General features: G+C 33.0%; 1 protein-coding gene across 2 annotated transcripts in view; it reads left to right on the top strand.

Annotated features, from left to right (window-relative positions):
• LOC145270318 (peptidyl-glycine alpha-amidating monooxygenase B-like) overlaps window positions 1-23,955 on the top strand; it is a 239,606-nt gene that overhangs the window by 62,463 nt on the left and 153,188 nt on the right. For both annotated transcript variants that reach the window (XM_080125969.1, XM_080125965.1), the window contains exons 3-4: window positions 18,175-18,229; window positions 19,574-19,661. In XM_080125969.1, the coding sequence (XP_079982095.1) occupies window positions 18,175-18,229; window positions 19,574-19,661 (143 nt within the window). The remainder of the gene's footprint in view (window positions 1-18,174; window positions 18,230-19,573; window positions 19,662-23,955) is intronic.

Genomic DNA, 23,955 nt, shown 5'->3' with positions numbered 1-23,955 from the left:
TTAGAAGGATCACCATATTACATTTTATGTAGGATTTTTATCTGTTTATTAGAAGGATCACCATATTACATTTTATGTAGGATTTTTATCTGTTTATTAGAAGGATCACCATATTACATTTTATGTAGGATTTTTATCTGTTTATTAGAAGGATCACCATATTACATTTTATGTAGGATTTTTATCTGTTTATTAGAAGGATCACCATATTACATTTTATGTAGGATTTTTATCTGTTTATTAGAAGGATCACCATATTACATTTTATGTAGGATTTTTATCTGTTTATTAGAAGGATCACCATATTACATTTTATGTAGGATTTTTATCTGTTTATTAGAAGGATCACCATATTACATTTTATGTAGGATTTTTATCTGTTTATTAGAAGGATCACCATATTACATTTTATGTAGGATTTTTATCTGTTTATTAGAAGGATCACCATATTACATTTTATGTAGGATTTTTATCTGTTTATTAGAAGGATCACCATATTACATTTTATGTAGGATTTTTATCTGTTTATTAGAAGGATCACCATATTACATTTTATGTAGGATTTTTATCTGTTTATTAGAAGGATCACCATATTACATTTTATGTAGGATTTTTATCTGTTTATTAGAAGGATCACCATATTACATTTTATGTAGGATTTTTATCTGTTTATTAGAAGGATCACCATATTACATTTTATGTAGGATTTTTATCTGTTTATTAGAAGGATCACCATATTACATTTTATGTAGGATTTTTATCTGTTTATTAGAAGGATCACCATATTACATTTTATGTAGGATTTTTATCTGTTTATTAGTAGGATCACCATATTACATTTTATGTAGGATTTTTATCTGTTTATTAGTAGGATCACCATATTACATTTTATGTAGGATTTTTATCTGTTTATTAGAAGGATCACCATATTACATTTTATGTAGGATTTTTATCTGTTTATTAGAAGGATCACCATATTACATTTTATGTAGGATTTTTATCTGTTTATTAGTAGGATCACCATATTACATTTTATGTAGGATTTTTATCTGTTTATTAGAAGGATCACCATATTACATTTTATGTAGGATTTTTATCTGTTTATTAGAAGGATCACCATATTACATTTTATGTAGGATTTTTATCTGTTTATTAGAAGGATCACCATATTACATTTTATGTAGGATTTTTATCTGTTTATTAGAAGGATCACCATATTACATTTTATGTAGGATTTTTATCTGTTTATTAGAAGGATCACCATATTACATTTTATGTAGGATTTTTATCTGTTTATTAGAAGGATCACCATATTACATTTTATGTAGGATTTTTATCTGTTTATTAGAAGGATCACCATATTACATTTTATGTAGGATTTTTATCTGTTTATTAGAAGGATCACCATATTACATTTTATGTAGGATTTTTATCTGTTTATTAGAAGGATCACCATATTACATTTTATGTAGGATTTTTATCTGTTTATTAGAAGGATCACCATATTACATTTTATGTAGGATTTTTATCTGTTTATTAGAAGGATCACCATATTACATTTTATGTAGGATTTTTATCTGTTTATTAGAAGGATCACCATATTACATTTTATGTAGGATTTTTATCTGTTTATTAGAAGGATCACCATATTACATTTTATGTAGGATTTTTATCTGTTTATTAGTAGGATCACCATATTACATTTTATGTAGGATTTTTATCTGTTTATTAGTAGGATCACCATATTACATTTTATGTAGGATTTTTATCTGTTTATTAGTAGGATCACCATATCTTTTATTTCTGAAAATGTTACATTAAAGTACAATTGCCAAATCCCTAATGATATTTATGCGCATATTAATTTTTAAAAAATTTTCTTCCTGAAAATACGCGCATAAATATCATTAGAGACAAATTAAACTCAGTCGAACCTTCCATAAAGTTTACCTATGAAACAGAAAACAATAACTCATTACCTTTTCTTGACATACTTATTATAAAATCCAATAATAAACTATTTCCAACGTCTTTTTCCGTTTCTCTGAAATAGAACTGCGTCACACTGTGCACGTGAAACATTTTCAAATATTTTGTACTGGTATTTTTTGTTTCTTAATCTCATTCATCCAGAGGAAGTCTCGAAATAAAGACGAAACGTTGATGAACACATAATACGCTTTGTTCCTTTTTATTTTCTCTATTTTGTCGGAATACTATTTCCATTATTTTAATATATATATATATATATATATATATATATATATATATATATATAGCAGCAGCTGTATAGCGCAACAGTTAGAAATTCCGACTGTCGTTTGGATGATCGAGTTTCGATCCTGGCTTGAGGTAGTTGCTTGTCTAGCCGCACTGATGAGCTGCGAAACAGTAATGTATGTGGATGACTATAATGCTCCCTATCTTAGGTTGAACATTTGGGAAGTGATATACAAATTACAATTAGCGTATGAAGCGACGTTCTTTGTGTAAACAGATTGAGCTTAGGTACTTTAGACGATGTCAAAAGATTGTTAATTCTCTTCCCGCATAGCAGCAGCCATATAGCACAACGGTTAGAAGCCTCAACTGTGGTTTGGGCAATCGGGTTTCGGTCCTGGCTTGAGGTAGTTGCTTGTCTAATCACACTGATGAGCTGTGAAACAGTGAAACAGTACTGTATGTAGATGACTATATATATATATATACCTATAATATATGCTTTTTTATTAGCAACCAATATAATCTCACGATAATTCAAATGATTCAGTCTCTACAGACAGTTAACCTGAAAAAAAACCCCATTTACTTTCTGTAAAAAAGGAAATTGCAACAAAAACTATTGAGCTGCATACCAACTGTAAAAAGACAAAATATAAGAGAGCTGTTCCAAAAATAATGCCTCCTATTTTTTTTTTATTTTACCTGAATGAATTAGAATGGATAACAAACTGCATTGTTATGATGACTGAACGTATGTATTCATGACATGAAAATTTAATCTCTCTTGCAGATATTGACGCTGTGAGATTCTAAGAAAGCAACCTCTGTCATAGACGTTTGTCAGAAGCAGACGTGTATCATTGAATTTCTGGCAAAAGTGCATTGAGAATGGTGGTTATGTAGAGAAATACTTGTTGAAGTACAAAAGGTTATTCGTTTATGGTACCACTCTTGTCTTTATAGCTCTTTAACTTTATTGGTAAAAAAAAATAGGAGGCTTTACTTTCGGAACGACCCTCGTATGTTGTTTGACCAGAATGATTTTGAGCATGAAAAAGATTTTGGATGTGAATTTTGCGACTCCCATTTTCACAATTTTGTATTTTTCTTTTAAAGAAATATTACTTTCTTTAGGAATTGTTTTTGGAGGTGTGGATTGTGTGCTTTTTGCTCACACAGTTGCTTAATTGAAAGACTCGTTGATCTTGTGTTTATTTAGTTCTTGGTTTAGGTAAAGACAATTATTGATGAACCAATTACAATTGACCTTATTTCTGTTATCTCGGTTGTTGATCAACTCTGTCTTTGATTTATAAGCATTAATAAAACATTAAAAAGTTTTACCTTTATTTAAATAGCTTATTCGACTTGAAACAGCTCAACTGATCAAGTTGGACTTAAACATTGTCGTTGACCTTTTTCACTTTCGTTTAAAAAATAATTTGATCCAAGTAATTCCCTGGAGAATGTTCATCTTTTTTTTTTTCTTCTGTCAACAATTGATTGTCTTTTCTTTCTTTGTGTCTTTTTTTATTTAATTAAAAACATTTTTTTTATCTGACTCTGATTTGGAATATGATTTATGCTCGTATTTTTTGAATTTTCAAGACTACTGTTCTCATCTTGAGTGTTATTTTCACAACGTTTCTGTTAATGTAACCTTCGACTTTCTTCAGAAGTACAGAATTTAATACAATTTGGCCAAGATCGAAGTGTAGTATCTGTTCTTCAGATGCTGCACTTCCATTTCTTGTTCTCTTTCGGTGGATGAGAAATCCTTCACGACTGAGACAATTTTTATTTTTGTACCTTTTCTCCACGTTAAAAAACGACCCTGGTGTCTAACTTTGTCCCGTGGGGAGGCATTGTAAATAGGTCCATTTACTATAAGAGAGTCGTTCCAAAGTAAAGCCTTCTTCTTCTTTTTTTTTTTTTTTTTTTTTTTTTTTTTAAATCAAAAAATTCAAGAGTTACCAAAGACGGGAGTGGTACCATTAAAACGAATGACCTTTTGTACTCCAGAATTTATTTTTCTACATAGTCACCATCTTTAGCCAAGAATTCAATGGCGTGTCTTTGCCTCTAATACATGGTCATAACAAGGGTTGCTTTCTTAGTCTCACACCATCAATATCTACAACAAAGAGATGAAACTTTCAGGTCATGAATGCATAAGTTCAATCATCATAAAAGTGCAATTTGCAATCCTCTCTGCTCCATTCAGACTGAATGAAAAAATAGGAGGCATTACATTTCAAACGTTCATTGCACATACCTCCAAAGCAATGACTGAAACCTTAAAAATGATCATATTTGTTGTGGATTGGGACATCAAAGATGGTAACATTTTTAAGATAGGACGATACGAAGCTTCTTTCTTTTATCATTTATAAAAAAAAAAACAACAACCTCCGATTGCGATGACTAATAACACCCTTTCAGTGAGTTCATCATTCAAATACTATGGCCTACTGTTCAGAGAATATGAAAAGGAACAAATACATTGAAGACATTGCCAAGGCTACTGCTAAGATGGAATCCCTCAACCCTGCTTGAAAACTACTCACATCTGCCATTAACTCTTATCCTCGAGTGGCCTCCGAGCCTTAATAAGTAGTGACTATTTGTAAAAACAAAACAAACAAAAAAAACTATCTTTACGAAGACACGATTCACCTATGGATGGAGTATTATTGCCACATTAGAGCTCGTGCATCTACCACTAGTCTCACTCTCTTTTTTGGACAGAATCCAAAAATTAATTTCTTATCCAGTTAGTCCCACACTATTAACCAAGCTGTAACCCCTGTCCCATCACTGCAATGTTCTATCCTTGTTTGATTCACAAGTACTTCAATGGAATATGCTCTGATGAATTCGTAACAATGTAGATACCTCCAACAAGGATGGAGTACTGCTGCCACACCTGGGCAGGATCTGCTAAAAACAGCCTATCCTGCCTTGACAGAGTACAAAATACTTTGTGGCTTAGTGGGGGATGCCCTTTTCTCTTCCCTGTAACCTCTCTCCTACAGAAGAGATGTTGCGAGCCTGTCTTTGTTTTATCGTTATTTCCATGGCAAGTGGTCGTCTGAGCTCCAATCTCTGGTCCCCCCCCTCATCAATCTTTCACGATAAACACCCGTCTAGCTGAAACCACTGTCAATAATTTTCCCCACTCTTTATCTGTGCCTAAATCAAAACGTAGATTCCATGAACAAAGCTTCTTTCCTAGAAGTGCACGCCTGTGGAACTCTCTTCCGTTTGTCTGTTTCCCACCTGACTACAACTTTAATGTCTTCAAGTCCAACATAAACAAATTCCTGATAAACCGCCCCCTTAAGTAAGACACTTTATCAAATCTCCAATACTAACGATTACTACGACACTATCCAATTGATTACTGTACACACAATTACCCTTATCCCCGGGTGGCTTCTGGGCCTTGATAAGTGATGACCTCCATGTAAAAAAAAAACTAAAAAAAAAAAAACATTTTTTTTTTTTTTAGCTAAATTGACACAAATAATACAAATTATGATTTTGTTTGTTTTCCTTTTAAGATTTATCTATAAAATTATTTATAATGAGTTGTTGTGGTGGAAGATAGGGTAAGAGATGGGGTGGGTGTCACAGAAAATATATTAGCGACAATATTTTGATTTAAAAAAAAAAAATGTTTTTAATGGTGATTTTAAATTCATGGAACAAAACGTGTTTACAAGGGGCATTCAATAAGTAATGCCACTGACCCACTTCCTGTCGTAATCTGATCTAGGTGAAATTTTCCATGTGTAATGATTTATATCTCTGAGCTATGTGGCAAATTACAACTCTTGTGATTTCTGATTTACAGGTGTTTGAACTGAGTCAGGTGTGAAAGAAGGCTTGTTGAGTGTTGCGCAGTGATCCGGTTTTTCTATTTGGAAGGATGCACACCAGATATTTAATGAAATGAAAGAAATGTATGATGATGATACCTCATTATATGGTCCTGTAAAACGCTGGCATCGTGAATTCAAACATGACCGGAAATATGTAGAAACGGCTCCCAGATCTGGTTACCCTCCCCAATACCGCCATTGACCTGTCAGTCAAGTTGAGGTTGTTATTTTGGAAGATTGACGCATGACTGCTTGCCAAATAGCCCAAGAAGTCAAGATTAGTACAGGATCTGTGAAAACTATTATCCATGACCATTTGCACATATATAAGGTGACTGCCAGATGGATTCCCAAGTTGCTGACACCTTTCCAGAAGATCTATCAGAATCTAAAGCCAAGTCAATGCAGTGGAAGCACTTGAACTCACCATTTCCAAAGGAGGCAAAGATACGGCCCTTCACTGTCAAGGTCATGCTCACAGACTTCTGGGATCAGGACGAAGTAGTCATAAGATTACCTGGCAAAGAGTACCACAATTACAGAAACCTGTTATGCTTCACTTTGAGGAAATCAATAGGTAATTTTGCTAATTTTGTTGCTCCACTACTGCTATGAGAAGTGGATCAAGGATATTACTTATTGAACACACTTTGTATGTTTATTCCAAATTATTGTTTATGTAAAAGAAATTCTAAAATGAAGGTTAGTGAGGAAAAAAAAAACAGGTTTATGTTGAGAAAATAGCAACAATAGGTGAATAGATGTCCTAATTAATTTGTGGTGCAATAAAGAAAAACATGGTTTGAATTTCAATGAGAAAATAATTTGTGTTCATTTAAAGTCAACAATAATTTCGCTCACAGCAATTATTTTTTCTTGTATGGTTGTAAATTTTTGTGAATATTTTTTTAAGCTTTATTTTTTTAATATTTCATTAGAAAATTTAGCAAATCTGTCGTATAGGAAAAAGTAACACCACATAGGTCCAATGAATAATATTTGAATTATTCGGACTACTGTTCTCATTTTGAGTGTTATTTTCACAACGTTTCAGTTGATGTAACCTTTAATCTCCAAGTGTATTTTGTCAGACTTGAGAATCTACACACACTTTCATATGTAACCCTTCATTTAATTAATGAGTTAGCACACATACACGCACACACACACACATATATATATCCCCAAAACGTTTAGCCTTGATGGAGGGGAGAAATGTTGGTAAAGGTGCAGTATCTTTCCACGCACAAAAAATCATTTAACATTACTTCTATACAGGTTTTCGAGGGTGCTGAAAATGAAAATATCAGTTAAAATCCCAGGAAACGAATAGTTTATAAGATATGAACAAATTATAGTTTTACAAAGTGGGGGATCACTTTTCTATATTAATTTAATGTAAAATGAACACCCACTTTATAACCACCTCTTTTTTGGGGGGAAGGGTCGTCTATTTTTTTTTTATTTTTTTTTTAGTGGTGGTGTTTGTTTGGTAATTTTGGCCTAGTAGACCAGCCTTGTTTTCTGTAGGTTTTTGGGTGTGCTGAAAATGTATATCACATTTAAATTTTCTGCAAATAAGTATTTTTCCGGGTATTAACCAATGTAATTCTTTGTCATAAGTGGTGCAAGCAAGCGCGCATATTTTTGCTTACTCCCTGGAAAAATACTCATTTGCAGAAAATTTAAATGCAATATTCGTTTTCAGCACACCTGAAAACTTATAGCAAACAGGTTTTTAAGGTAGGTTTTGTGTTGGTCTACCAGGCCACAATAAACACGACCTCTAAAAAAAAATAAAACCCCTACAAAAGGTGGCCCTAAAAGGGGTGCTCATTTTATGTTAAATTAATATAGAAAAGTGATTTCCCACTTTTTGAAACAATGTGCGGCCTTAAGGACAAATGTCACATAGCTCACTACATAATTCAGGTCATTAGCTTTCCAACAAGCCTTCATGTGTTAAATTCTGATCAATCGTCGCCAATATTTCGAACTTATAAACTTTACAAAAAAGGTGGTATATCTATATATGGATATATCTATACTCGTAGCCAAATTGAATATTGAAATGCTCATATCTTTGGTTGTATATGATAAAACTACATGAAAATTTGCAGGCTTTTTGAAGATTATACTATTCTATGGTTGAAATTTTATAACAATTGGTAAAGAAGAACCTATGTTTTCAAACTAATAAAATATATATATATATATATAGTGTCCTGTCATGCAGCTTCAGTTTTGCTGCTTCAGTTCTCTTCCCTGCATTGTTGATTTTGCTGCTTTGTCTCCCCTGTGGCTTTGCTAGGCCCGTAATAATATATAATATATATATATATATATATATATATATATATATATATAATATAAAGCTGAACGTGTGTGTGGTCACGAATAGGCTCCTATATGTTTGACTATTTTAAAAAACTGATTACATATAATGATAGAAGATGTATCGAGGATCAGGAATAGGTATGTTTGATCTGGCAGAACGGTGGTTCATAAAAATTGTGGGGTCTGATTTCGTGCCTGGCCCCCAAAGTATGAAAATAAAAAATGAAAAAAAAACGTCTACAAGGGTTTTTGATATAGATGTACATACGAATACTTTGAGAAGTATGTTTCAACTTAAATAGGGATGGTTTAATAAAATTGTGGAGTCTGCGTTCGCGCCTGTACTCCATGGAAATATGGCACAAACTTTAACAGAGACTTTTCATGTCTATTTGCGTAAGTATACTTTGATAATTATGTTTCAGTTTGAAGAAATATGGTATAATAAAATTATGGGGTGTTCGTTCGCGCCTGACCTCCATAGAATGTAAATATGTCACAAAGTTTAACAAGGTTTTTTAAAAGGGGTGAAGGTCCACAATAAACCTTAAGTTTAATCTTAATTCACGTTAGCTTTTATTTACTTTTTTGAGTTTTGTGCCGAATAAATTCACCTCATAAATTCACGTTCTTATTAAAGTGAAAGCCAAAAAAAAAAAGTGGGAACTTTAGACAATTCTCGACACAAATTTTGCATAACTCTGTTTTTTTTCTTCTCCACTTGCACGTGGCACTCTTTTGAAAATAGATAAATAATAAAAAATAAGAACGTTACTTGTTATCGTGTCAAAAGAAGGAAAAAATCCTGCTCATGTGATTACGTGTCTTTTTAAAAACATTTACATAACCTTTTTATTTATATATCTGTTTAAGCTTTTTTTGTCAGTGTACTAGAAGGAATTCAGTTGATTACAACCCTTTCTGTGTGTTCTTTACATTACAATAGTACAACCCTGAATCCGTTCAATACTGTAAAACTGAAACAAAGCTGTTCTTCTTGAAAAGAGCACCATTTTCTTATTCATATTTATATCGATTCTTTGCTTTAAAAAACTAAAGTAATTACATATTTACTTTTTTAATATCCCATTTTGCTGTTTCGGATTATTTTACTAAAGTAAGTAAAGCTTCATTATTTTTCAAAACTGTTTTTGTTTCTTTGTTTTTCGATATTTCGTCGATATTATTTAGTAAAAGTGTTTAGCAGAAAAGCCAACAAACGACTACCCGAAAAAATAAATATACAAAAAATAAATGTTACCATAGTCAATAAAAGTTCAGTTCATGTTTTTTTTTTATTGTTTTGAAATAGTTTTTAATGCTCTTTACTTGAAATAATTTCAGCGAACTGAAATTAAAACGAAATTTGAGGCGATAACTACTTAAATGAATTTTTATATAAACTACACATGCCATAATCAAATATTCCTCAAGCATAAAATAACGGAAAACATTAAAATATGTTTATAAATATTCCTTACGTTGACGGAACTCTCTTAAATTGTTTACACAGAATGCTCAGGTGCCCCTCCTTCAAATTGAAAACAGGGCTCTCCATTTCAAAGTCGCTGCCATTTTTTTTTTTTTTTTTCAAACCAGTTCGTGAATTAAAAATTTTTTTTTTACAAACTACTAAAAAATACAAACCAATGAACTTTTCTACCATAAAAGTAACTTTTATTGACTACTAGTGGGGGGTACCCGGCATTGCCCGGGTGTTTAGAGATGTGTACTCGGGCGGGGGGTGGGTAATCAAAACATAAGAATAAGCGAAGTAAATATTTTTAAATATTATTAAATATTTTATATAAAAAATGTTAAAATTGAAAAAAAATCGAAAAAAAAAACACAAAACTAACATAAGGTAAACAAACGATGATAAATGTAAAAATCGGAAAAACAAAAACAAAAAAGAAAACGCGAATGTGGATGGAAAAAGAAAACAGAAAAACGAACGTTGAAACCTCTTAAAAAAATCTGAAAAATAAAAACAAAAAAACATGTGAAAAATGGCTTAAATAACCCTGTTTCATTATTAAACCTTTAAGAATCGAAAAAAAAAGACATCTCACACCACGATTCGAACCCACAACCTTTAGATAATGAGGCTGCGCTCTAATGAACTGAGCTAAGACGACGTTGACAAAATTAGGCCGTTTTTTTTAATATTTACACTAAATCATATTCCGACGTAATTTGCGCATGCATAGAAGCGAACTTGTCATGAGAGGACGGTTTTTGCTGACCCCTCCCTATAGAAAACTGATGATTTTAGGGTGAAGGAATTAATGTTTTTGGCCAATTTTTCGATATTTGTCGGGCGAAGGATGGAACTTTAAAATGATACCAATCTTGTGAAAATCTGTAACCCATGTCGAAAGTTTTTGCGAGACATACATACATACACACATTTTCGCTTTTATATTTATAGATGGTAACATTTATTTCTTGTATATTTATATTATCTCTATATATAAAAGGCAAAATGTGTGTGATCATTTCATGTATGTCTTCAAAAGGCTTCTTTCGCACACGCTTCCGGGGTCGTTACTATCGCTTAAAACTGTGTATATAGGTCCTATATCATAATATCTAGGAATTAGAAAAGCGCGTAGCGTATAGATTTATTTACGTCGAATTTTACAAAATTATTGTTATTTTGGCTTCTCGCGTGTTGATTGGGCTTTTTAGTATAAATAAAATGAAACTAAACTCAAACGGACGTGTTCGCGGCAATGCGCCGGGAACAGACGCTTACGCTGCGTGACCTTTTTAATTAGGTCAAATGGAAGCAGCAAAGTTCACTTTTAGTACGCACGCCTGTTTTTATAGTTATAGTTAGATAAAACACGTCTACGCTGTATGTCGCGGTGGCCCAATGGTAACATCACACTTTTTTTTTTTTCACATATTAATTTCCAACTCAAGGGTACGGGTTCGATTCTCATACTCACCTACCAAAACATTTTTTTATTATTATTTTATTTTATTATTATTTAACCCCCCCCACCCGAGTTTTGATTTACCTCAAGACACCCGGGCATCGCCGGGTACCCCCCCCCCCGCTAGTTTATAAATATAAAAGGCAAAATGTGTGTGACCATTTCGTGTATGTCTTCAAAAGGCTTTTCTCGCACACGCTCCCGGGGTCGTTACTATTGCTTAAAACTGTGTATATAGGTCCTAGATAATAATATGTAGGATTTGGGAACGCATGTAGCTTATAGATTTATTTACGTCGACTTTTACAAAATTATTGCTATTTTGGCTTCTCGCGTGTGTGTTGATTGGGCTTTTTAGTATAAATAAACTGAAACTAAGCTCAAACGGATGTTCTCGGCATTGCGCCGGGAAAAACGTTGAGTGTGACTTCTATTTGACCTTCTTAATTAGGTCAAATAGAAACAGCAGAGTTAACTTTTATTGCACACGCCTGTTTTTATAGTTAAATAGATAAATTCAAACCTGCTTAAAGTTGTCTGCCGCCGTGGCTCAATGGTTAACGTAGCACTTTTTTTTTTTTCACACATTGATTTCCAACTCAAGGGTACGGGTTCGATTCTCATACTCACCTACCAAAACATTTTTTTTTTTTTATTTAACACCCTCCCCCGGAGTTTTGATTTACCTCAAGACACACGGGCATCGCCGGGTAGCCCCCGCTAGTTATATATATATAACATTTTCTCTTTGTAAGGAAACATCATTTTGTTGGTCACTCTTGGCTACGAATGGAAACAAAGTTGATATAAAAAATATATTTTCGCGAAAATTATCTTTACTTTCATCATATTCTGCTTAGGGTAAAATTTTTGAGTATCAAAACCTATCTCTTTACAACCCCCCTTCTTTTCATAACCTATCATAATTTCATCAATCACAGTCCATTTTCTGTAGGCTGTTTTTGAACCCAGTTAACGATAGAGACTTCTGCTAGTAATATATATACTGGTAGCCAAATTGAATATTAAAATGCTCATATTTTTTGTTCTATAGGACAAAACTACATGAAAATTTGCTGGCTTTTTGAGGCTTATAATAATATTTTATGGTTAAAATTTATGACAATTGGTAAATAATAACCTATATATTCGAACCAATAAAATATGCCCAAACTTGCCTACATTTGTATGTATGTATATATATATATATATATATATATATATATATATATATATTATAGTTCCCTGTAAGCCAGGTTCAGTTTTGCTGCTTCAGTTGTCTCCATTGTGGCCTTGCCAGGCCACATATATATATATATATATATATATATATATATATATATATATATATATATATGTGTGTGTGTGCAGGCCGACGATCATTTACTGAACAGACCTAGTATAGAATTTAACATAATATAGGATCCATGAATTATAAATACTAGTTATATTTAGTGATGCGTAGGTTTAAGGCTCCTAAAATTGCCGTGGCATAGTGGATAATGTACTTGGTAATGTTCAGTTGCAAGTTATACTCTTCTGGAGGTTGAAATTTCAATCCTCAGTGCGGACAATACACAAAATACAATACAGATTCCCAAGTTGGACAGAAAGACTCCAGTTTTACAAGATACACTGGAAGGAGGTTGGAGGTTACAATGACCGAAACATTATGAAAATAACATTCCAGATGAGAACAGTAATCCAAATAATATGAATAGTAGTTATAGCTGTCTGATTACATATGAGTATGTAATCTATCTTAACTCATCACGTGTTGTTGTTGGTTTTTATGTGTGATTCATGCATTCTTCTGAGGCATGCCATTAAATGATGGTCTCGTTCAGCTTGATCATTGGACAATTAACATGAAAAGAAAACTATGAAACAAAAGTGATAAATCATCGAAAAGAATTTCTTTTGTTTTCAGCTGCAGAAGATGTCAATTTTAAACAGGTTATAATCTTTGCAGTTTTAGTTCTATATTAATAGTTATTTAAGGAAAAAAAAAGTATTATATTAAAAGCGAGCAGGGATAGCCGTCGTTGCTCTGGGTGGGTTGGTGTAACATATTGGTCCTAGTAATTCACTCCCGTTCATCTGATCACACTTTTCTTAATAATCACTTGGATTTTTTAAAAAGATTTTGCGCAAACATTAGTCATGGTGAAAGTAAATTTTTGCCCGCACAGATTTTCCGGCATAAATTTATTTGTCACCCTCTCAGGGGAGCATTATAGAGATAACATTGCCCCCAAATCGTTTATCCATTCATTTGTTCGCTTGTTTCTCAATAACCACACCTTGGATTTTTTTAAAAAATTTGCACAAACATTAATCATGGTGAAAGTAAATTTTTTACTTGTGGAGGGGGATCGTGCATGATCTACCTATTTCTATTAAAACTTTGACCTGTCTGCCTCTCTGTACCCACCTCTATCTTTCTTTCTTTTTCTTTCCCCCATTTTACCCTTCCCTCTCCCCAATCTCCACTTTCTTCTCTGCCCAGCCAATTGCTCTCTAGCAGGACACACACACACACACACACACACACACACACACACACAACTTTCCTTTATATAATAGATTCTTCTAGGTATTTTCTTTCAAAATTAATACATAACACTAAAAAAACGATCCTCCCTGACGAAACCGGACCTAGTTTACCAGAGAATGAATAATTTTTTCTAAATTTTAGATATCATTCATCCAGGGTAATACTAATCTAGAGTATACCAACTTTGTAGATGTTTTTTTTGTAGATTTTTTTTTTTTACTTTTAACTGGACATACAAACATACATACAACTGCTTTTTATATGGCATCACAATTTTTATCAAAATCTGCTTGGTTTGCACTAAAGCAGAATATCTATTGTTTGTGGACTTATGGTATTATTGCACACACACAAACACACACACACACGCATGCCCTTTATATATAGAAGTAGGACTACCAAATGTTGCCTGTATATTATCTAAAATATAATGAATACTTCTTTTTAAATCAAACTAAATAATTTTTAACCTGAGAAAACTTAGAAAAACTAAAGAATTGTGTAATTGGAAAATTTCGGGTAACTTTCAATTAAATTTTTGTTTTTTTATATTTCAAAAGTTGTATCAGCAATAAAACAAATTACGAATTAAAACGTCAGAAAAAAAAATTTTTTCTCTGAACTTTTGAAATGTTTAAAATGTCACTGTTGCAAATTTTGTTTTTGTTATTTTCTCGGTTCTCATCAAGCAAAATATCCAATACAGACTATTAACCCACCCCCCTCGTTTTCTTTTCATTTACTATTAAGATTTATTGAAATTTAAAAATTTTGGGGGAATATTCTGTATTGGATATGTTTTTTTTTTTGTTTGTTTGATGTTCGATTTTAGTCTGACAGACTCGCAGCAAGTGTCAGGATTTTGCTTGACAATAACTATTTTCTTATTTGGAAAAACCTTTGGCCATACAAATGATTAGAAATAAAATTCTAACAACAAAAATTTGGTTTAGTGTCCAGAATTCCTCCTATATTAAAAACAAAAATAAAGAAAAATCTGTATGATGTGTCGAAACGAAAAATCTGTATGATGTGTCGAAACGAAAATAGCATATTCCAAAAATCATATAATTGATCAAGTTTTTATTTTTATAAAGAAAATCATTTGTAAATTATTAATGAGACTTTATTGGCATTACAATATCAGTCTCATATGTTTGAATTATTGAGTTATCTCTGTTTTTTTTCTGTAGATTATTTTTTCTGTAGATTATTTTTTTTGTAGATTATTTTTTTTTATGGATTATTTTTTTTTTTTTTGGTAGATTATTTTTTTTTTTGTAGATTATTTTTATTTTATTTTTTTTTTTTGCAGATTATTTTTTTTTTTTTTGTAGATTATTTTCAAAATAGCAGATAAGACAGTCGCTTTTCTCTTACTAGGGGTAGGCTATAGAAATAAAATTTTTCAAATAAATGCCAAAAGTGGCTTATTACCTTCATTTATATGTAAATAGATGGGAACAAGTGATTTTTTTCAAAACGGGTCAAAATTGGAGGGTCGCTGGCCCCAAACGTGATTTGACCGCGTCAACGCGTGAAAATGGCCCAAATTTCGCCCCCGAACACACTTAATCATTTATTGAAAGCCACAGGGTGCATTTTTTGACTATAAATGCATTTGTATCATTAAATCTAACATTCCCATTGGCTATCCCACAAGTATAGGGCTTTTTAGGGTAACTTAGAGTCCAAAATGGGTCAAAATTACCCCAAAATTAGCCAAAAATGGTCGGAAATCACGGATTTTCCAAAATGCACCTCCCAAGCCATACAGGGTGCAATTTTTGACCATAAATGGCTCTATATCATTAAATCTAACATTCTCACTGGCTATCCCACCTATATAGGGCTTTTCAAGGTATCTTAAGGGTCCAAAATGGGTCAAATTTACCCAAAAATTAGCCAAAAATGAACGAAAATCACTGATAATCCCCAAAATGCAGGTATTATATCTCATCGGGCTCCTATAAACACTCCTGTATGGCTTTTTACAGTTGGAAGACTGAAATAACCACCCTGTTATCTTATCCATTTGTATTTAGGGTATTTAGAGATCTTTGGGGGTTGTAAAAAGGGTCAAAACAATCCAAAAATGACAAAATTACGCTTTACGGTACATAACATATGAATCATTAGTTCATTCATCAATGATACTTTTAAGAAACATCGTAACTTTACTACATCAACTTCTCAGAAAGTAATTAATTGTAAATTGAACATTGAATGTCAATAAAATGCTGTCCAAGAAGAGTCTGAATTCATATTGTTCTCATAGTCACCCCAAAATTGATGAAAATGGCTCTCGATTCGCTATTTCTCGATTTGTAACCAATATATTGAATAACTTGATAAAAGGTATGAGCAATTAGCAAAGGAATTATTTTGTTATTTCAAGACACAGCTTCACTTCACATTACTTTAAAATCATTCAACAGTAAAATATCAATATAATGCATTAAAGAGCTCGTCAATCACATCATTATTCTCTAGCACATATCCTCCACTTCAAATTGATCATCGTCCAAATCCAAACGATTGTGCAGTTCTTGCTCTGCCAGAAACCGTTCATGTTCCATATCGACGTGGAAAGTGTCAATGAGCCATTTGCGAGAGAGAGACTTTTGATTGACAAAGAATCTTCGTTCATGTACATCAAATTCATCAGGATTCACATCTTTTGAAAGTATATTGAGAAGGACATGGTGCTCTCGTTTCCATTTAATCATATTCACACGTCTGGAACCCTTTGCTTTGTAGACATCTTTGTCGTAAATTTTTAGCGATCGATCAAGTTTATGTTTTATCCCAGGTATTGTAACATAACGAACATCACTTCCAAAGGCTTTCTGCCACAATTGTAGTAATCGCAAGGAGAACTGGTGAATATGATTTTTCTGTGTCCTGGTACTATATTTGGCAGCATGATGTTGCACAGCTTGAACACATTCAGCCTCAGTTGGAAGAGAATCAAGCAGAAGATAAGTCTAATCGTCGTAATTATAATCTTCGTCAATCTGCCCTGCTATACCAGCCATGTTCATTGCATTTTACTAACTGAAAAAGAAAGCAAAGTTCTATCAAATTCACAATTAATGCAATGCAATGTTATCGTGTCTATTTAAAGATGCCATTGCATTGTTACAGAAAGAAAACATTTCCTTATTTGGTAATTTTCCATCTATAACTCAAATTAAGCCCCTTTTTGACAACCTATGTTGATTCTTAGGGACTTTTTGACTCTCTTTGGCTAAATCGGCCATATTTAGCCCCTTTTAAAGGTCCTTATACCCCTCATTAACAGTGCAAAAGTTAGGAGAGTGCCTGCTTCAAGCATTTCCCAACAGTTTCTGCCATGTAGAGGTGTCTTTGGGCCCATGGGAGGTGCATTTTGGAAAATCCGTGATTTCCGACCATTTTTGGCTAATTTTGGGGTAATTTTGACCCATTTTGGACTCTGAGTTACCCTAAAAAGCCCTATACTTGTGGGATAGCCAATGGGAATGTTAGATTTAATGATACAAATGCATTTATAGTAAAAAAATGCACCCTGTGGCTTTCAATAAATGATTAAGTGTGTTCGGGGGCGAAATTTGGGCCATTTTCACGCGTTGACGCGGTCAAATCACGTTTGGGGCCAGCGACCCTCCAATTTTGACCCGTTTTGTAAAAATCACTTGTTCTCATCTATTTACATATAAATGAAGGTAATAAGCCACTTTTGGCATTTATTTGAAAAATTTTGTTTCTATAGCCTACCCCTACTCTTACTCCATAAAATTCCATTTTGTGTCGTTTTAATTCATATAATTTATCCAACTTTATAAGCGTTAGCTATATAATTATTTATCCTTTTTTATTATGTTCTGCTTTCAGATCATTATTTCTTTCGAATATTAGAAGGTTGCCTGATGTTGCCCAATATAATAATCACAAGAGAACTTGCGCTATAATAATAAATATAAAATCTGCATAAACAAAAATATCATCTTAAAGCACTTTTTACGACTGGGCAATACCGAGCGACCTGCTAGTAAACATATATCCATGAATAATAATAGGGATTGTGAAGAGGTGCAAACACTGCGAAAAGAATGAAAAATAACGAACCAAACAAAATGAGGGTTAGCGTTAGTAAGGCCATTCCAACCCTTTGCTAAGTGTCAGACCATTTTCTGTATTTGATTAATACAAAATGGGTTTTCTTTATTTTTGTTGTTTTGTATTTCAGGTGGATAAATACATATGTACAAGTATCATTTTACCAAACGAAACTAATTATGTTGGTAAGTATTTTTTTTTTCGTCTTTCTCTACTGTTATCTCACATATTTTTTTAAATTTAATTACCACAAATAATTTTTAGATTTAACTATGTTAAAATTATTTTTGGGTTTAACTGTATTAAAATTATTTTTAGATTTAATACTATAAAACTTATTTTGGGGTTTAAGATTATTATGAAGTATAACGAGTACATAAATAAAGTTATTCCTCTTACTCTTGGCCCCCAAAATCAACAGAGATTTGACCATTCCTGTAATGATCCAGTCCCTATTTATTTTGTGGTGGGACTTCAATTCTGTGCAGTTCTAGGAGGTCCACCTTCCCAGGTCTTTCCTTTTCTCTTTGAGAAGGGGTTAGTTTATTGCTTACTGTCTGAGGCACCCTTACCGGAGAATGCCGCCAGGGCTAGCCAGACACTTTTTGCAAGTCAGTGCCCCTATTCCGGGGAGCTGACTTCTCGATCCCACTTTCCAACTTTGGTATCTAAGTTCTTGCAGTGGGAGAGAACTGAAAACCTCTCCCGCTACACATACTTTTTGAATATGCTCTTTCGTCTGGTTTCTTATTTCTTTCTTTATTCGCTGTCCTTTGTTTCTCTCAACACTTTACCGCTCCAGTAAGTATCTCACTGCCGATGCAATCCTCTATCTGTATAAGAGCCAGGTGCGCCCTAAAATAGACTATTATTGCCACATCTGGGCAGGAGTTGATAGAGTTCCAAACCGGCTTTGAAACTTAGTAAGTAATGCCCTTTTCACTTTTCTGCAACCTCTTTCCCACAGAAGAGATGTCATGAGCCTGTCTCTGCTCTATCACTATTTCTATGGCAAGTGCTCGGCTGAACTCTAATCCATGGTTCCCCCCATTGCCAAACTTTTACAAAAGAACACTCGACTAGCTACAACCACTATATATGATTTTCCCCCTCTCTCTATCTATGCCTAAATGTAAACGCAGATTCCATGAACAAAGCTTCTTTCCCAGAACTGGCCAGCTTTTGGAACACTGTTCTGTTGGCCTGCTTCCCCATTGAATACAACATGGTAGGTTTCAAATCCAATGTAAACAAGTTCTTGTTTAGTCATCCCCATAAATAATCAAATTTTACCCAATTTACACCATTAACCGATTACTACACTACCACGTTACATTCATTAACTCTTATCCTCGAGTGACCTTCAAGCCTTGATAAGTGGTGACTCTCAAGTAAAAAAAACAAACTTTTTTATCATGTTTTTGAAAAGTTTACTTTTTATTTATTTTTTAATTATTTTAGAAAAAAAGAGCCGATTTGACTGATTGATTTCAATTTTGAATATTTTTTAAAAAATTTCTTTTTCTCAGTGCAATTTGAGGCTAATGCAACTGCGGGGTCTGCTCATCATATTCTTCTTTTCGGATGCACTTCGCCCATTCATGTTGGTGGAATTTGGTAAGTAATTCACTTCACTTTATATACCGTTACGTAAAGTTTGTTACACAAAATGCTTGAAACAAAAAAAGTTAATATTTCATTCAAAACTTGGTAAACCTGAAACCAAAAGTGTTGCATATATTGAGATACAAGGGTCGTTCCAAAAGTAAGCCTCCTTTTCTTTTTTTTTATTCAAAAAGTTAAAGAGCTTCGAAGATGGAATTGGTATCCTTAAAGCGAGCAACTTTTATGCTCCAGAATTTATTTTTCTACATAGTCACTATCATTCTCAATGCACTTTTTCCAGGAATTCAACGTCAATACATGCAATAGAGAAATGAAACTTTCCGGTCATGAATGCATAATTTCAGTCATCATAACAATATAATTTGCAATCTGTAATTTATTTGGGTGGAATTAAAAAAAAAAAAAGGCATTACTTTTATAAGATAAAGATAAAAATTTTAATAATATGGATACAAATTTATTTACTAGACGTCATCTTTATTTTATTTTTAAGAATTCATTTTTTATTTCTCGTTTTATTTAATCTTATTCGTTTAATATATTAGCCTTTCATCAAATCAGTTTAAGTCATTTTTGAACTCCTAACGAGATGAGTAACATCATCAAAACGTTGATTAATCCGTGTAAGTTTTTTTTTTTTTTATATATAATTTCACTTATAATAGCTCTACGTATGCATTGAGTACTTTTGAAAAGATATTGCTTTTTAGTTCAATACTTTTAAACTTCTTTAATACTAGTAGGGAGACCAACCGTTGCACGGGATTGAACGAAGATTAACAAATGTTTCTCACTTCTAATACTTTTGTCATCGAAATCAGTATAATCGCCCCTTTTTTTTTTATGAAATTGATTGATCGACCATGGTGCACTGGGAGGATGTGTACATGTCTCCTTGCCGTAACTTATTCTGCAATACATTGTACTTTACATTGTACTGTAGAAAACCTATAGTTGATTTTATAAAATTATTTTTATGCATAATGACTTGAATTAAAGTTTAAAATGCAAAAGTCAAGTATCATGGTTCAATTGTGCTTTAAACAGGAACAATCATTCCGAACGCCCGTATCTTATCAAAGAATCAACTGTTGATTTTATGCTGGGTTCTTTTGCTTGTGTGGTGATAAAGCTTCCCAAATGTACTTGTGATGTTAGGCTGTAAAAGGATGTTAACTTTGATCAAAATTAGACTGTTCCTTCTTTAGAAATAGTACTAATCTATATATCTATAAAAGTGAAAGTGTCTGTGTGTGTGTCTGTGTACATTTCCCTACGCAATAACTCTGTCAATTTTAAGCCTACAGATTCGAAATTTGATATACAGGGTACTGAGATTTGGGAAAATCGATATGATTTATTTTCGGACAGAAATTTGGCAATTAAGGAGCCAAAGTTCAACGATTTGATCTTTGAGAACTCTACCAAACTCCTCCTACAATTTTGGGTCTAATCACTTGAAATTTTAGATATAGATTCCTTCGACATGGATCTAACTTAATAACTTTATTTGAGCCCTAAACAATAAATTTTAAGGGGTCATAATAGGGGTCAAATTTTAAAAAATTGACAGTTTTTTTTTTTTTTGCTCAGCATACACCTCAAAACACCTGGGCAACGCCGGGTTGAAATGCTAGTTATCACTATTTCTGCTTGATTATTTCATGTACATCCCTACATCTGACCAATCAGCTTCTCTTTTTTTTATTTTCCTCATCCAAACTTCATTTAACCCATACATTTTTACATCATCAACTTTCATACAAATATGATTTCTTTCATAATTTTATAGTTTTCAATTCATGTGCTAACCAGCAAAATTTTTAGCCTATGAAAATCATTTTGCTATTTTTCTGAGAAAGTTTCTTTGACACTTCATGGAATAAGAAAAAATTTTTAAAATTTCTATTTTTTGTCAGATAATAAATTGTTGTAAATTTTAATTTACATAGTTTATACTGAATTCCTTCTATCAATGTTCAATTTCAAATGTTGAGCTTTTTCATCTGATTATGATTGTCATATAAATATTAATATTTATACTTGCTTTAAGCTTATTATTCAATTTGTAAACTTGAAAATTTTTATGAATTTAGATTTTTAAACATATACCTAAATGACAAAAAATAACCTGCTCAGTGCCGTACTATATGATTTACGTTCTGCTAGATCTACAGCTGATGTACTAACTGTAATATCGCACAGGATTAGTGAATTTCTCAACAGGGGGCTTTATTTCTAGAGCAGTAGCTCTTGACATATCAAAGGTTTTTTTTTATAGAGTATGGCATAAAGGTTTACTTCATGAGATCACCAGCTGGAAATGTCCTCTTAGTTATTAAATCCTTTCTCTCTGATAAGCTTATAAGAGTAGTCGTTGATGAGCAGAAATTAGAAATTCATAGTATTAACACTGGCATCCCTCAAGCATCCATCCTTGGCCCAACTCTCTTCCTAATCTTCATCAATAATCTCCTAAATCACATTCTTAGATCATTCATAGACATTTATGCAGATGACACCACAATCTATGGCAACACTTCAAAGGTCAGCAATGACCAAGATGTTTCTGATTCTTTCTCTTCTGAGCTTGGGAACATGGTGCAATGGAGAAAAAGGTGACTGGTTAATTTTTATGCATCGAAAACCAAGCTTCTCTCCTTTCACCATAATCACTCTAACCCCCATCACACTCCAATTGAAATGAATGGTTCTTGTCTTGGGGGAACTCCATGTACTAACAAGCTTTTGAGACTGACCGTCATTCCTGATCTGAAATGGAACACATACATCAAATCTGTTGCCAAGATCGCTGGAAAAATGGTTGGATCACTCTACTGCTCCATCAGGTATCTCACTGTTTATGCAATCTTCTATCTGTATGAACTAGATATGCTCTAGCACTGTTGCCACATCTGGGCAGGAGCTGCTCAGCACACCCTATCCAACCATGAAAGATTTCAAAACTGGCTTTAAAACCTAGTAGGTGATACCCTTTTCTCTTCCCTGTCTCTGGTCTATCATTATTTTCATGGAAAGTGCTTAAATAAACTCCAATCTATGGTCCCCCCCCTCACCAAACTGTCGCAAAAACACTCGACTAGTCACAACCACTATAAATGATTTTCCCCCCCCCACTCTCTATCTGTGCCTAAATCTAAATGTAGATTCCATAAACAAAGCTTCTTTCCCAGAACTGCCAAACTGTGGAACACTGTTCTTCTGGCATGCTTCCTAGTTGAATACAACATGGTAGCTTTCAAATCCAATGTAAACAAATTCTTGTTGAGCTGTCTTCATAAATAATCAAATTCTACCCAATTTACACCATTAACGATTACTAGACTATCCCCTTACATTCATTAATCCTTATCCTCGAGTGGCCTTCGGGCCTTGATAAGTGGTGACTCCCAAACAAAAAAAAGAAAGAAATAGCATTGCATATGATGCACTAACATTTCATTTTGGCTCATGTTTTTCTTTTATTAAACCATTTGTGCATGTTATAAAGAAAATATTTACATTTCAAATTCATTAATTTAATAAATGTGATCATATCTTTGGAAATGCATTTTTGATACTACTGAATTACCACTTAGCAAGGCCAAAAGCCACTCAATAATAAATATTAATGAGATTGTCAGTTGCATGATGAAAAATATTATGAGAGGATTGGCAACAATGGTTTGATTACCTAAGAAGACGGGCATTGGTTGTAGTCAGTAAAGAAGTAGTTCCATATGTGTTCCTGGAAAGGAATTCATTCCGTTTGGTTTTATTCATGCAGAGGAGGATATGAAACTGTTTCTATTGGTGGTAGGAAGATGATTTTTTTTCCTATAAATGTTTTACAAAAAGAAACAAAAGATTAAGCAACTTTCCTTGAAATAACGATAGAGTAGTAGTGGGCAAGAGTCTGCAGAGAATAGATCATCCCATCCACTGGATTATGAAGTCGTTTTCAACTCTGTCACTGCAAAAATCAATGCTCTAAGTGGCATCTCTTCAGATATGACAACAGTATTCCTTCTTAGGAATGGCCATTCAATATGCATAAAAAATGTAAAGTAGGAACCTTTTATTTACTCAAATCCTGGAATTGCTTGGAATGATAATTTCCAATTTTTCTAGAAGCTCAAAGAAAACGGGCACTTGTCAACAATTAAGTGGAAAATAGTGTGACAGGTCAGTACATGTTGAAATTTAGAAGACCCTTGTAAACTATGTTTGAATTGAGAAATTTAAAATTTTAAAAACATCCAAACCTATTAAACTGGAGAAGTGA

This window comes from Euprymna scolopes, chromosome 4 (assembly GCF_053919585.1).
Source record: "Euprymna scolopes isolate OS-2025 chromosome 4, ASM5391958v1, whole genome shotgun sequence".
NCBI lineage: Eukaryota > Metazoa > Mollusca > Cephalopoda > Sepiida > Sepiolidae > Euprymna > Euprymna scolopes.
This window is presented reverse-complemented; position numbering and strand designations above follow the sequence as displayed.